This window comes from Taudactylus pleione, unplaced genomic scaffold, assembly GCF_031769625.1.
Source record: "Taudactylus pleione unplaced genomic scaffold, aTauple2 ptg000305l, whole genome shotgun sequence".
NCBI classification, from domain to species: Eukaryota; Metazoa; Chordata; class Amphibia; order Anura; family Myobatrachidae; genus Taudactylus; species Taudactylus pleione.
Window position 1 is genome coordinate 2,461,902 of NW_028284706.1, and position 14,422 is coordinate 2,476,323.

The following is a 14,422-nucleotide window of genomic DNA, read 5'->3' on the forward strand; positions in this document are numbered from 1 at the left end:
GCACAGCTATCCAGCGCTTCATACCACACGTGCTGAGTGACAGACCTGGAGCTAATGAGTAAACAAGTCTATTAGAGAGTGGCTAACTTAGATACAAAAAGGAGCTTATTCAGTGTTGGTAAAGCAAAATTAAAAAGGAGGAACTTTGCACAGTGCATGCTCCTCCAAATAAATCTTCCCCTAGCAGTAACATTGTTTTATCAAAGTGAAAATTGCTCCCTTTATTTTTTCTCTTTTCTCCCAAATCGGAATCTGCCCCAAAGTGCCCACTGCCTAAGGCCATGGCTTGGTGATCAGGGCGCTCTTTCAGTAAAGTGATACACTGAACATGCGATTCTACTGGCTAAAATAAGAATGGTAAAGCCAAATAATACAATTGTAACAGGTTATTGCTAATGTAACAGGGGGCAAAATAGAAGCAGAACCTTTTCACCAAGCAGAAATTAGTTCAGACCACAGGTGTATAATCAAAACCTGCCAATTTATCTTCATCTATAAGAAATCTCTTCACAACTCTGTTAACAAGATTTAATGTACATTTATTCTTAACACGGGAACATAGAGTATAAAGATTTCATACTGAATAAATGATATATTCATTAAGCAAAAATAAAAATAAAACAAAGAAGGAATCGGCTGAAATTTACATTTTTTTCAGAGCTACAAATATGCAGAAATCGCTGGAAAAAAATTGTCAAATTGTTTCTGGAACTGAAACTAAAAAAACAAAAACAAACTCACACCTTGATTGGAGATGGAAGAAAATAAAAGGAAAAAAATGATAGGATTGCTGGATATACAAAGGGTGAAAGGGAAGGAAAAGTGGTGATGGGGAGAGCCTGCTGTTCTGTGGGTCAAACCATCTGTAAGATATTCCTCCTTTGGGAGGGTAGTTTGAAGGGTATTGGGGGTAAGTAACCGTGACCCCCTTTTTCTGTAGTTCCAGGGAGAATAGCTTGTGAGGGTGGTGAAGGTTAAGTGAGGGAAAAGTTAAGGGCGATACAAGAGGTGTGTCTTTAATGTACATCATCATATATATACAGACATCGCAGCTTGCAACCTACAAGCTAAAAGGTTAAAACCAGTTATAAGAGGCGATCTCCGATTATTACAATCTAAGTTTAAAGAGGTAAGGGTGTTGCTTCACATGAAACTTTGGGGGAAAAGCGACTTCTCTGTGTCTCTCTCTCCTCCGGAAACTAAAAGCGACCTTTGTCGCTCTCCATTTAAAAACCTACATCTGGAGTCTCTGAGGTTGTGGGTTTTTTCCAGCTCCGATTGGATTCTGCGGGGTTTCTCAGCACAGTTAAAAAGGTAATGTCTTTTCTTCAAGATTTTTTTTTCACTTTTTTTTTTTTTTTTTAAAGTTTTCTTCTGTTTAAAGGTTCAGGGCACACAAATTCTAGACTAAAGATTGCAAGGTGAGGAGTAGGGCAAGTTATTTTGGGATATAGGAGGGATTTCGTCTCCTTCCTTGGTGGTTCAGAAGTCTTTATCTCCTTAGAATATGGAGCCCATCCCTTGGCTGCTGTGGGGGTCTATTAAACAGTAGATTTTGGGGGAGGGAAGTGTAGATACAGTGGAACCCCTTCCCCCTTTAAAAAAAAAAAAATTTCACTGAAATACAGTAGCTTTGGTTAACACCAAAAGAGAGGAAGAGAATGGGTGGGGAAGGTCCACAAGGGTGGCCAGGTCTCCTCTCTGGGGCGGACAGTGGATTGAGACGTAGTTTTTGCATAAATAAAAAGGGAGGATGGGAAGAGGGTATGGAATCAACAGTCAGGGAGGATTCCTTTGTATGGTAAAGGGAGGAGCAAACTATTCTGGGAGGATGTCCACTGCAGCCGTCATGACTGGCCAATCAAAAAGAGAACATCGCAGATGACCTGTGACACGGAGCAGTTCATTAGTGGAGACACTGAGATGTCCAGCAAACGGGCCTCATACAGCGTGAACTCTGTGTGGTTCTCCTCAACCTTTGCCAAGGCCAGCAGGGCACGTGAGGCCCGTCGCATCATGTCCGTACTGGTGGGCTCAAAGGGAGCATTGGGTCCATGTAAGTGGGCAGCTTGACTCTGTTGGAACTGGGTGGCTGCCAAACTATCCTCAAGAAAACCTAGCAGGTTACCAATGCTGCCTTTCTGAAGGGCAATAGCCCTTGCTGCTAAGCTATCCCCCTGTGCCAAATTTGCTAGAAGTACCACTGCCATTTCCCTGCACACATGGTTTTTTCTGTCACTTAGGAACCTCACCAAAGTCCCATATAGCTTCTCAAGTCGACTGAAAGGTGGTGTGGCTAATATTAGGTCCACATTGCTGTCTTGAATGCTTAATTTGCTCAGTGCTTCTAACACCAGTCTCTGGGGTGACAGCACTGCATTGGGACCCAACGTTAAAAATGGGTCCTGAGCCTCTGCTGATGGACACACCGCCCAGTGTAGCAGACCATCAAGGATGGGCAGACAAATGCTCTCAGGGTAGGGGGAAAGGTCCAGCTGACCAGAGATGTTGGCAAGTGTGACCAGTGTGTTCTCGCGCAACATTTCCAAACAGTCCCACCACCACTCAGCCTTGTTGCAGCTAACTCCTTGGTCTCTGTCCTCCTCCTTTTCATAGGTAAGTGGGGCTTGTTTTCGTTCTGGGTGCTTGTGGTGGAGTAGCACAAGTTTCCCGAGGAGCAGCAACAATCCTGGGTGCTTTGACATTTCTAAGTCATTGCCAGGCACAAAAGACAAGCTGCGCAAGATGTTAGATATGCACATGCAACGTCGGGAGAGAGCATCTTGCCAGTCGTCCAGTGTGCACAGTGGTGTTTCGTCTTTGCTGCGTGGTTCATCCTCAAGAATCTTAAGACCATGTCGCTTGCGTGGTGGGGAACTACTGCCTAATGGCAACTCTAAGTCATCCTCTGGCGGGATCTCTCCTCTTTCTGGTGGCAAAGAACTGGACCGAGAACACAAGACATCATCTATGGTGGCAGCTGTATCCTCTACACCAGGAACTTGCTGCTCCCGTGATCTACGCTTTGTTTGAGGACGTTTACGAAGAGGGAGCTCAGGCCGCCTTTCAAAGTGAGTCTGGATGTGCTCTGTTGTGTCACCCCCTCCTATTCGCCAGTGCAAGAGGCCACTATCAAATTCTTGCCGACGACCTAACTGGTGAGAGCAGTCCAACACAAAGGCATCTTCCCGGGGTACTATTTTTATAGGGAGTTTGTCAAACTTGCTGGTATGTCGCTGGGAATCCTCATTAGCAGTACAGGGAGCAGAGTAGGCTTTCCTTTCCTCCTCGCCCTCATCTTCACTTTGGGGATCCCCATCTGTCAATGATTGATAATCATCCCCGTCACTGCACTCTGCATCACCTATGAGTGGGCTGTGAGAATGGGTGGAAGGTTTCAATAGGATCTTTTGTGCTGGCTCCCCAACTTCATACTCGCGGAGAATCCCAAAGATCTCAATCAGGCAACGTCGGAAATATTCCACCAACAGCTCCAGCAACCCAGGAAGCTACATAGCAATATATATGCAAAGAAAAAAGGTGTGTTAGATCAGCAAATTAAAGGATTTTGAAAACAAAAAAAATACAAGAAAATGCAGTTCAGGTATAATCTCACCTGGCTGAGGTTAAATGTCATGATGCTATTATCATCATACAGAAGAATGTTAATGGTGTCCAATGCCCAAGTGCTTTCAGCAAGGAGGCCAGATTTCAGAGACATCATCACACGCCAAGCCTCAGGAGTACCTGCAAATAATAGTCAGATCCTTATATTGACCTTCAAACACAACTAAAAATCTCCCTTTTGTATAAACCGAATTCATCATTCAGCCATATCCTCACTACACAGTCTACCACAGGTCAACAATCAATATAGTCCTGTAAATTATGTTCTATCTTTCCTGCCTGTCAGAAAAGACCACACCACAGAGGCGCTCTATTCAAATTTCAGATTGCATACAAAATGTTCTGAAGGAAACTATCAGACAGAACTTGTGAGACAATCTAGTTACCGTTTCTGAAAAAGGGGACACACTTGTCATCATGGTCAGAACGTAGACATGGACCGTGAGGCTGACAAACATATCAGCACAACAAAGTTGACAATAATACATTGTACACATTGTAAATGTTGACAGACAACTTCTCATACCACACATGTGAAAATAGATGCCTAATGTCTGGGGGGGGGGGGGGGGTGGAGTGCAAGTACATATTTTCATTTGTTCTACATTGTTAAACCTTTCACTTGAGAATTTTCTTCAGAGCCTAGCACCTTAGCATTACCATACTAAAACACCTATTCACATACAAATTATATTTTATAGAAACATACCAATTTCTTTTGCAGTCAATCGCCTCCTTGGCTTCAGTATAGGCTGTGTGGCTTCCACAGAACCTGGAGGGAATGTTATGTCCCTGCGGATGAGAGGTGGCTGGGGTGGGGTGGGCACAATGTGTGATGCAGGCACAGGCGGTCCAGCTTTCTGCATCTTCAGGAAGGACTTGCTGGGTGAGGTGTGGGCATCCAGAGACCGAGGGGCGGCTGGACTAGCTACCTGAGGCAGATGATTAGGCATGCTTGGGGAGGCCTGGTATCCTGACTGTGGTGGAGCGCGGGTCAGAGGTGGGCCAGGGGCAGGCACATAAGGTGGCTGCTGCCGGTTAACATGAGGCGGCCACTGGCTCTCGTGGCTAAGTCGCTGGTCTGAATGCAGCATATCTTCTCCACGGGGTGCTCCAGAATGATAACTAGGTCCTTGGGTGTTTGTTGGAGGTGGACCAGGCCTGCCCTGATAATTGTAGCCCATCTCACTTCGACCTTGCCATATGGCTCCAGGTTGGGACCCTTCTGTAGAGCCTCCCATTCCACTTGGTGGAAGTGGTGGTTGAGAGTTGTTCCCAGGGGCAGAAGACACACGTTCACGGCCAAATTGGAAAGGAAATTGATTCTGCCCAGTAGGTGTTGGCCTACGCTCCCCAGCACCTTGAGGATAACCGCTTCCGTATTGCCCATAAGGGTCTTGCGCCTGCTGTGAACTAGGAGCAGGAGAGGGCTGTCCAGGAGGAGGTACCCCAGACACCGGTGCCTGCTGTTGTTGAGGTTGCGACTGTTGTTGACCTTGCCCACTCTGCGGTCCAGCATAGGGAGCAGTGTACATCTCCCCCTCATGGCGTTTTGAAGACGGACCATAATTACCATCCATGGGTCGCTTGTAGTTCTAAAAAAGGAGATATTTAATACAGTTGACAGATGGTCTGTTATGAAAGGAAATTAAAAAAACGAAACAGTGCGATTGGAGCAATGAAAGTGTGAAATAAGCAGTACATATTTAAATGCTGTATGGGATGGAGTAGCACAGAAATGACAGATAACAGCAGCAGACAGTGTGTGTCTGAAAGTGGGTTCCTCAAAAATCATAGTATGACCACGCATCCAAATATTTCTTTGTTCCTCCTGGAAAAACCGACCAGACTATAAAAAGGACTTAAAACCTCATACATTAATTAGCAAGTCTGTCATTTATGTGTTGTAATACAAGCTGAAGATGGAAGGTTTGTGACTGAAACAGTACTGAAACAGAATAGTATAAAATTCAATAATAGAGAAGTGGATAAGTTAAATGCCACAAACAAACATGCTAGAGACAGCTACGTAATGAAGTTACCTAGAAGACAACAGCTTACCTGTTGTTGGTACATTGGGTTCTGTTGACTTGGATAGGGGCTACCTGATGATGTGCCTTGTGTGGGGTACTGGTTGCTATAAGAGTCATGCCTAGAGAGGATCATGTGGAGACAAAGTTATATTCTGCAGCCCAGGACATGAAAGTCCTGCTCTAACCCTAACTAGTGCACAGCAGCACTTGGTGTCCCAGCTAGCATGGACAAGGCTTCTCACCTCTGCTGTGGATAACGTCCAGGCGAGTACATGCCACTGTCTGCATTAGAAGGCATCATATTCGGCTGAGTACCTCCACTTCCAACACTTCCTTCTGGACCAAGACCAGGCTCTGGCCTTAAATACAACCAGGAAAAAAAAAGTTAAAACCAGTTAAAATGTAGATTACATGAAATTACTAAATAAGGATATATGGGTGGGGGAAGGCTTACAAAAACTTCAACATTTACTTATTTAGATAAAACCGCACTCTGAATATAATGACACACCTCACTCTGTCATAGCTGCTGTAAGGATAATGCTGACGCTGTGCCATATTTGGCATAGCAGGACCTGCAGCTCGACTATAAGGATCTCCCAATGCTCCACTGGGTCCCTGACCAGGTGACATGAAGGGATCTGCTCCTTGAAGAGGATGGAAATAGAATGAAGTGTCTGATTATTGACAATGCCATTAGGCCTTCATTTGTCAGAATGTAAAAGAAGATTAATGCCCACACAGTAACAAACCAGTGCCCACCTTTTCTCATGCCCCCATACGGGTCCTTGTTTGTCTCGTAGGGCATTCTACCCATCATGTCCGCCTGGTATCCAGGATTAGGGGTCATGGAGTTTCTTTTCTGATAAGAAGGGTCTGAACCGTCATATGCATCCTGGAGACCCACAGAGTTATTCCTTTATCGAGAGACAATTAAAAGAAAATGTAAAAACTCGCCAGGATACAGGAAAAAAGATTAAGGAGCAGAGACAATACAGAAGGATCATTAGTCTGACCACAAAACGGTAGCTGTACCCAAGATTAATCTTACCTCATGCCTGGCATGGGGGGCATCTGACTGTGTGGGGTGGATGCTGGGGTGGGGGGCTTAAGATCCCCTCCTTCTGCCATGGAGCTGCTTGTGGACTGTGGAGTCTGTGGTCCCTGCATGGAACCTGAGCCAGCTACAGATGAGAAAAACACTTTTGTAATAGATGTTACAGTAAAGTTTCACACAGCGCATACATATACACACACACCAAAAGGTGTACTTACCCGGTGATGGTGGTTGAATCTTTGCCTGTTTCTTTGCTTCTGCAGAGGAAAAGATATCCGGTGGTGGATCTTCCCCCCTTTCAATTTTGCACTCAAATGCATACAGACACTGTATATACTGCTTCTTTAGCGAGCTAGCTGCGCTGCTTGATGTGCCCACATTTAAGTTTGTTGCAAGCTCTCTCCACTTCTTGTTCTTATTTACCTGTAAAGAAAGTAGCAGTTAACAGAGGGGTACTACAAAATGAACATTAAAAAAAACAAAGCTTAGTCAAAGTAGTGACAAAGAAGGGCTGACCTGTGTAAGTCCTCCAATGTCCTTGACAGACATGTAAAGACGATACAAGTCTAAGGGTTTCCTGCCCACTGCTGGTAGGTTGGTCATGCCCATTGCTTTCTCTTCTGTGAAGGACAGGTAACGATCTACCCACATCTTTCTCTCAGGCTCTCCCCCCAATTCATACAGTTTTGTGATCTTTTCATTTGTAGTGGTGGAGGAGCTTGACTTCTGTGGATAGAAGCAAAAACAAAGTTACAGAAGAGAAAATTAAAAATACATAAAATTACACAAAAATAGTGACCCCTCCTTCAACCAAACTGCAAAACAAACGTAATCTGCCATGGAAAGAACTCCCTTTTATAAAGTTCTGAGAGGGGTAAAAGCCATCTACAACCAAGGGAAAAAAAGCCTAACAGGATTTTCTACAACTGCTGCTAGACAATTAAGGGGTATGTTTACTAAAGTGAGTTTTTAGAAATGGAGAGGTTGCCCATAGCAACCAATCAGATTCTACTTAACATTTAACTAGTACCTTCTAGAAGATATTAGCTAGAATCTGATTGGTTGCTATGGGCAACATCGCCACTTCTAAAAACTCACTTTAGTAAAAATACCCCTTAGAAGGAATCAGAAAAACTAGGGCCATAGCACCTTTATGGGACCCACCTCACATTTAGTAAAACACAAACTAGATAGCTGGTTAAAGTATTTTGCTGCAGAAGGGAAAGTGTCTGGCCCATATCACCTCCCATATAGTGCCTTTTGTGGTAGAGCATGCACTGGCATGTTGTAACAAACTTATATGTCCATGACATCTGTGCTTATGCTATAAAGGCGTTATGCATTATCCCATTCACCATCTTCATTGATTAAGTACCTTCGATTTGGTCTCTGCTTTAGGTGTCCCATCTGCTTTGTTGTTCATTTTGGGAGTCGGTGTCAATTTAACATCAGAGAGTCCCATGAGCTCTGGACTGCCAGCCATGCCTGACAAATGTATTTTCATTAGTATACAATAAAGTGGGTAGAAAAAAAAACATCAGCTACATTTTGGAGCACTGAGTTGTTTGTGCACACCTGAGTTGTTGGCCATGTTGCCTCCCATATAGGGTCCTTGCGTATTCATCATTGCCGCCATACTGTTCATTCCTTGGCCATATGGAGATCCTGAACCCATTAGCCCACCTTGGTTCATGTTGGGGTATCCTGGAGACCTGCAACATAAGAAAGTCCTCTTTGCAGCAAATAGGCAGCTTACCAATTGTAAAGATAACGGTCTGACTACTCTGGGGTTGTAGGAAACAAAGAAAGCTTTCCTACTCCTGTAGATCACAAAACTTATCAGCCAAGATCCATCTCCAGAAGCCTAATAGCTTCTAAACTCAATAAGCAACTTGGACACTCAGCCTAGTAACCACCTAATTTTTTGAAACGCCTAACCCAAGTTACTTAAAATAGGCCGCATTTCAGAACATTCAAAAAACTAATATTTGTAATTGTAATGCTTAACGCCTTCTGTCTATAGCTAGGTCACAAAGGTGTATGATGGAGCCAGGACATACTACAGGGGGGGGGTGAGGGGATAAAGAAGGGAAAAAAAGCAGATTCACAATTTATTACGTACTCTTAAACTAACTAAAGCCGCATTCCCATTTAAAAATTTATGAAACCTAAATCACTGTAGCGGGCTGTAAGAAGGATCTTGGTATTTACCATTTTTTCAGGCTGCTGTTAATGATTTATAATTATGTAGTGTTATGGACCACCATTGCAACCCGTGTCACTCAGCAAATTATGTAATAAGCAGAGATGCTTTGGAGCGGTCTACAGTAAAATCTAACTTTTCCCCTTTCACGACATGCCCCGGGCCATCTTATGGTCAGCCATATTTTTTTGCAACCTCCATCAAAACTTTAAAAATGAGAATGAATTGTAAGAATACAGCTAATAAAAATAGCAACTGCAGGCTTTAAGACAGGCACATAACATGCCATTACGATTTAAGAGGATCCTTGTATGTGGGATTGCTGCTTTAAAATTTACATAGTGGTGAAATAATGTATTAATAATGTATTGACTGACAGTCTGATTCTTAAAAAAAAAAAGCAAATTTAAATTTACCTGTTCTGGATGGAGTTAGCATTGCCATGCATGCCAGCGGCCTCTTGTGCTTTACGATTCATACCAGCAGGAGGAGGACACATTCCAGTTCCCACTTGTGGCGGCATGCTTCCCATGTTTGGGCCATATGGACGGCTGCCCATTGCAGAGTGACCCATACGTCCACCATACTGTGGCATGCCTCCCTGCCCATGCAGCTGCCCACCTGCGACAAGTGGGGCCATGCCACTCCCAGAATATCCTGCATTAGGCATGGTGTTGTAATTTGGCTGTCTGGGGTACCCGCCTGTGTAGGAGAGACAAAACATGGACAGCTTTCTGAAAAACATTACTTGCCAGAATAGAATTTTAACCCTAAAAGAAGGCAATATGACTACAGCTGATATATTTATATCTGATGTAGCTTCATCTCTTTTCAGTCCAATGTGGTGCCTCTTATATAATGATGTACACACCTTGGGGACCATACTGTCCTCCCTGAGGTCCATAACTCCCCATTGAGTTCTGCTGATAGGCTCCCATCCCAGCATGCATCTGTCCCCCTGATGACTGACGTGGTGAAAGTGCTGGGCCAGGCTGTGGTGATCCGTACTGAGGTATCTGCGCATTTCTCTGCATGTACCCTGCTGAAACAGAGCAGTAGTATTGATTGTTACATACATGCCCCATCGTTTCCTAAATACATTTTTTTTTTTTTTTTTTTAAATACAACCACACTTGCCTCTCTCCTGTCCAAGACCAGCCTGGTTCATGGTAGGGTGAATCAAGCCATCGGACTGCCCACTAGGTGGGCGTGGTGGCATCTGCGTACCTGAATATATACAATTTTAAAATAAAAATCTGAACACATGAACCAGAATTTGTATAATCCTGTATTAAACTCCATCTATTAAAAGGATCAGCGAATGATAATCTTCCATTTGTAAAGACAAATCGAGGAGGCGAGTGAATGAAGGTATTCGGTTACGTTTAGAAGATAACGGGCTCAATTCTATTCTGCGCGATGTGATTAGCTCCGGGAATCAGCTCTCGGAGCTATTCAATACACCGCGCAGCTAACCCCGACTAAGGATTTCTTCTCGCACCCCTCCGGGGATGCGAGCAGAAATTCGACAAAAGTCCCGCGCGAGGCTATTTTCTGCCCTTAGCGCCGGAAAAACAGCATTGCGCCGGGAAGTTAGGTCGGGGAATGCCCGTTCTCGCGCCTTAAAAAGGGTGTTTAGTCGCGAGAACAGGCATTCTCAGACTAAACACAGCGCACAATTAAACAGCTCTGGGAGCTATCTCCCGGCGCTATTTACATCGCGGGCTATTGAATCGAGCCCATTGAGAGTGAGAGAAATTATTATGCCAACAACTGTAGAATTGAACACCGCACCAAAATATATCAGTAAATAGACTACCAACATTTAAAAAAAACAAAAAAACATTGTTACTATGATCCCTAGGTCATAACTCCTTCATTCATTAAAAATAAAAAGTAGTAATTTTTCAGAAAACATATACTCATAATGTAAAACAAGACAAAGACAATACAATGAGGGGCACACCAAATACTTAATGTGTATATACAAACAGCAGCTCACCTATGGATAGGCTAATCCATGTGCTAGGCAGAGAAAACAAAGGAACAGGGAGCGCTACTTTGTATAGCAATAAAGAACCTGAATAGGTTGAAAATTAGAGGATTTAATATCTTGATAGATTAAAATAAACACAAATTAAAAAAATTATCTAAAAATATATAGACATAATATAGTACATTGACACTGGTAATGGACCAACTAATCAACAGTTGATAAGAGTAATATACATGCATGAATTATAGTAAATAATCAGAAATGAATCTGATTATTGGTAATCAATCTAATAAGACATGTGCTTAATAGTCACAGTTCATCCCGGCCGGGGAAAAAAAAATAGTGTGAATAAAAAGGTATACCTCTTGCGTAACTTTGGCGATGATGAGTACTCAGAGATGTGATACCAATTCAGAACAAATGTTAGTAATTCAATGGAAAGCTGTGTCTCATATAGGAATGACCGTGATGATGGTGAACAGCTTGGCCCATAAGCATCAGATGTATGCCGTCTACCAAGGTGAAAAAAGTCACGGCAATGGTCCTGTGTGGAACAGCAAGCAATCTGAGTACTCATCATCGCCAAAGTTACGCAAGAGGTATACCTTTTTATTCACACACTTTTTTTCCCGGCCGGGATGAACTGTGACTATTAAGCACATGTCTTATTAGATTGATTACCAATAATCAGATTCATTTATGATTATTTACTATAATTCATGCATGGATATTATTCTATCAACTGTTGATTAGTTGGTCCATTACCAGTGTCAATGTACTATATTATGTCTACATATTGTTAGATTAAAATAAACACAAATTAAAAAAATTATCTATCAAGATATTAAATCTAATTTTCAACCTATTCAGGTTCAGTATTGCTATACAAAGTAGCGCTCCCTGTTCCTTTGTTTACTCATAATGTAACACCTTCATCCACTCGCCTCTTCAAATATTTTGCAATGGATCTGACCCTGTATCCTCCCCTTCTGATTGACAGGTCATTCATGCACTTACCTGGCACAGACGTCGGGGAGAGTGGCCCAGAACGAGATGGGGCCACACTGGCTGGAGAACCTACTGGGGAGGGTGAGGGCCCCCTAATACCAGGCAGGTGAGGTGAAGTATGAGGAGAGAAAGGTGACTGGGCTGGGTTGCTCTGCTCTCCCTGACTACTGGAGATCCCAGAAGTGCTGACACCTGGACTCAAAGCACCCTCCGCACCCATTGGTAGGTCATCAATGGAACCAGAGAGATCCTGGGGAGGAAGGGACATTGACTCAGTCACCAGATTGCTATTACTGGAACATTTCAGAAATCCAAAGCCGCAAATAGATTTCCTGAATCTATAGACACTTTTCATCTAGGTCACAGGGTAGTCACTTCGGTAAAGGAAAAGCCTATTCAACAACCCAATGTTACTGTATAAGATGTATTTCAACTAGAGATTTTAAAAGTTCATATGGAGCCGCAGGTAGGTGTAGTTGTCTAGTCACTATTCTGTAATTGCAACACAGTACTAGCCATTTAGGTAGAACAAATGTCAAGAGATCGCATTAAAATGGAAAGGTCCTTTATTTTATGCAGATTCTGGGAGAAGTCATGCCCAGGGTAACCTAAGAAAACTTGCATTCAGAGTCATTACTACTAGGTCAGATGTGCATATAGTATCTGCTGTTTGTGGTGCATAGCCTTAAACACTAAAAATATGGGAACTTAAACCAGCAATTAATTTGAAGGATGTAAACTGTACCAAAGCAGCTAACTCACCAGACCGGTACCTCACATATGGGCTTGGAGAGGCATATTTAATCTGGTGCAACATAAATGCACACAGTATACACAGCAATCTAAGTATAATAATTGCCCCAGAGACCTATAGCTGCAGAGGAACAATATCATGAAAACATGACCTGAGCTTTTGGTGAAGAAACATGAGAATCCACCAAATACTGCAAGACTTGACACCCAAACATCAAGCTGTTAGGGACACAAAAATGCAGGAGACCATTTAACCTCTACAGATGATTGAATACATACCTGAATCTAATACAGATGAGCTGTGCAATGCAAGTAATGGTGAAGATAAACTACTCCATTACAGCTTTACCTCTAAGATAACATGGTACAAAAAAAAAAAAAAAGCATTACACTGCTTCTGAATTACATTCTGGTATTTGAAGGCACCCCGTTCAATGCTTAATAGCAGTAGGGGCCAGAGCAAGTGTTAAGATGAAGAAGCCCCATCTCACACTAGGAGGCTCACAGATCACTTCAGCTCAAACATGAAAGTAAGGAGTCCATAATACCACCTTAAAACCTCTAGGACAAGGAGCAGCAAAGGTAGGGAAAATGTTCTTTGCCTCCTGTATCGAAGTACTGGTGATGATATAAGCCAAAAGCATAGAAAACATTCTGATGTCAGGCATGGAAGGGATTGGTCAAATCTGATTAGCACAAAACCAAAACCTGGAGGAATGGCGATTTCCACTTATGGAGCTAGGTAGGAGGTGTTACGATTCTTGTATTTTTCTGCCCCCATTAAAGATATCTACAGCTAAACAGACATGTTGTACAGACGGTCATGGTTATAACATAAGCACTTTCTAATATAAAGTGCTTTTAACTCACTGGAAGGCTAGAGGGCCGTGGCTGCATCCCGAGGCTGAGATCATCCTGTCCTTTACTGGAACCCAGAGAGGGCGTAGATGATGCCTGGGATGTAAAGGAATCCTGAGAGAGCTCCTAGTATAGAAATGCATTGGAAGACATAAGTATGACTAAGCAGAGTACAAACAATAAAGATAAACATGACATATCAAGCCAGACGGCTAAAGAAAAAAAAAAAAAAAAAGCATATGGCCTCATACCTGTGGTGGTGGGAAGCGTTGCTGAGAGTAGGTACTTGTCTGCTGTGCCCCTGATGCTGAATAGGATGACCCTTGCTGTTGTGAAGTGGGGTACTGTGGGGCTTGTTGGGAGTATGGTGACTGGCTTTGTGAACTGGTGGGGGGGCCCTGCTGCTGCTGTGTGTAAGGTGAAGGAGATGGCGACTGCTGCTGTTGGGTAAAGGAGGGCTGTACAGGCTGGCTGGGAGGAGGCTGAGAAGAGGAAGGCTGTTGGGTGTAAGACTGAGGAGCTGGCTGTTGCTGAGAATATTGGGTTTGTGGTGGTGTTGTTTGCTGCTGTGGAGGGTGGAGGCTCTGCTGGTTGTAGTATGGAGACTGGCTCTGCTGAGAGTAGGACCCAGGACCCGGCTGCGCATATGAAGCGATCTGAAAAAAAGAAAGGAGATAAGAGATATATCTATATATATATATATATATATATATATCTATATATATCTATATATATCTATATATATATATATATATAGAGATCTATATATATCTATCTATCTATATATAAAATAGCTTAGAAGAAAGCTGGACTGTAATAAAAACTACATTCTTATACATTTATGCCCACCCTCGGGCAAGTACTGGAGTTAGGGGGAGGATTAGAGG

The 14,422-nt window shown here is 43.1% G+C and overlaps 1 protein-coding gene across 3 annotated transcripts in view; it reads right to left on the reverse strand.

Annotated features, from left to right (window-relative positions):
- Positions 1 to 514: 514 nt before the first annotated feature.
- ARID1A (AT-rich interaction domain 1A) overlaps positions 515 to 14,422 on the reverse strand; it is a 69,220-nt gene continuing 55,312 nt past the window's right edge. Inside the window, exons 3-20 of one of the 3 annotated variants that reach the window (XM_088442076.1) lie at positions 13,787 to 14,191; positions 13,548 to 13,661; positions 11,934 to 12,174; positions 10,058 to 10,147; positions 9,792 to 9,962; positions 9,337 to 9,622; positions 8,293 to 8,429; positions 8,093 to 8,202; positions 7,234 to 7,443; positions 6,936 to 7,140; positions 6,712 to 6,844; positions 6,423 to 6,577; positions 6,172 to 6,301; positions 5,903 to 6,019; positions 5,689 to 5,779; positions 4,337 to 5,222; positions 3,617 to 3,747; positions 515 to 3,509 (exon numbers count right to left, since the gene is read on the reverse strand). In XM_088442076.1, coding sequence (XP_088298202.1) covers positions 1,848 to 3,509; positions 3,617 to 3,747; positions 4,337 to 5,222; positions 5,689 to 5,779; positions 5,903 to 6,019; positions 6,172 to 6,301; positions 6,423 to 6,577; positions 6,712 to 6,844; positions 6,936 to 7,140; positions 7,234 to 7,443; positions 8,093 to 8,202; positions 8,293 to 8,429; positions 9,337 to 9,622; positions 9,792 to 9,962; positions 10,058 to 10,147; positions 11,934 to 12,174; positions 13,548 to 13,661; positions 13,787 to 14,191 — 5,274 coding nt within the window. In that variant the 3' untranslated portion in view covers positions 515 to 1,847. Of the gene's footprint in view, positions 3,510 to 3,616; positions 3,748 to 4,336; positions 5,223 to 5,688; positions 5,780 to 5,902; positions 6,020 to 6,171; positions 6,308 to 6,422; positions 6,578 to 6,711; positions 6,845 to 6,935; positions 7,141 to 7,233; positions 7,444 to 8,092; positions 8,203 to 8,292; positions 8,430 to 9,336; positions 9,623 to 9,791; positions 9,963 to 10,057; positions 10,148 to 11,933; positions 12,175 to 13,547; positions 13,662 to 13,786; positions 14,192 to 14,422 lie in introns of all 3 variants that reach the window. The other 2 variants (XM_088442074.1, XM_088442075.1) reach the window with 2 other exon arrangements.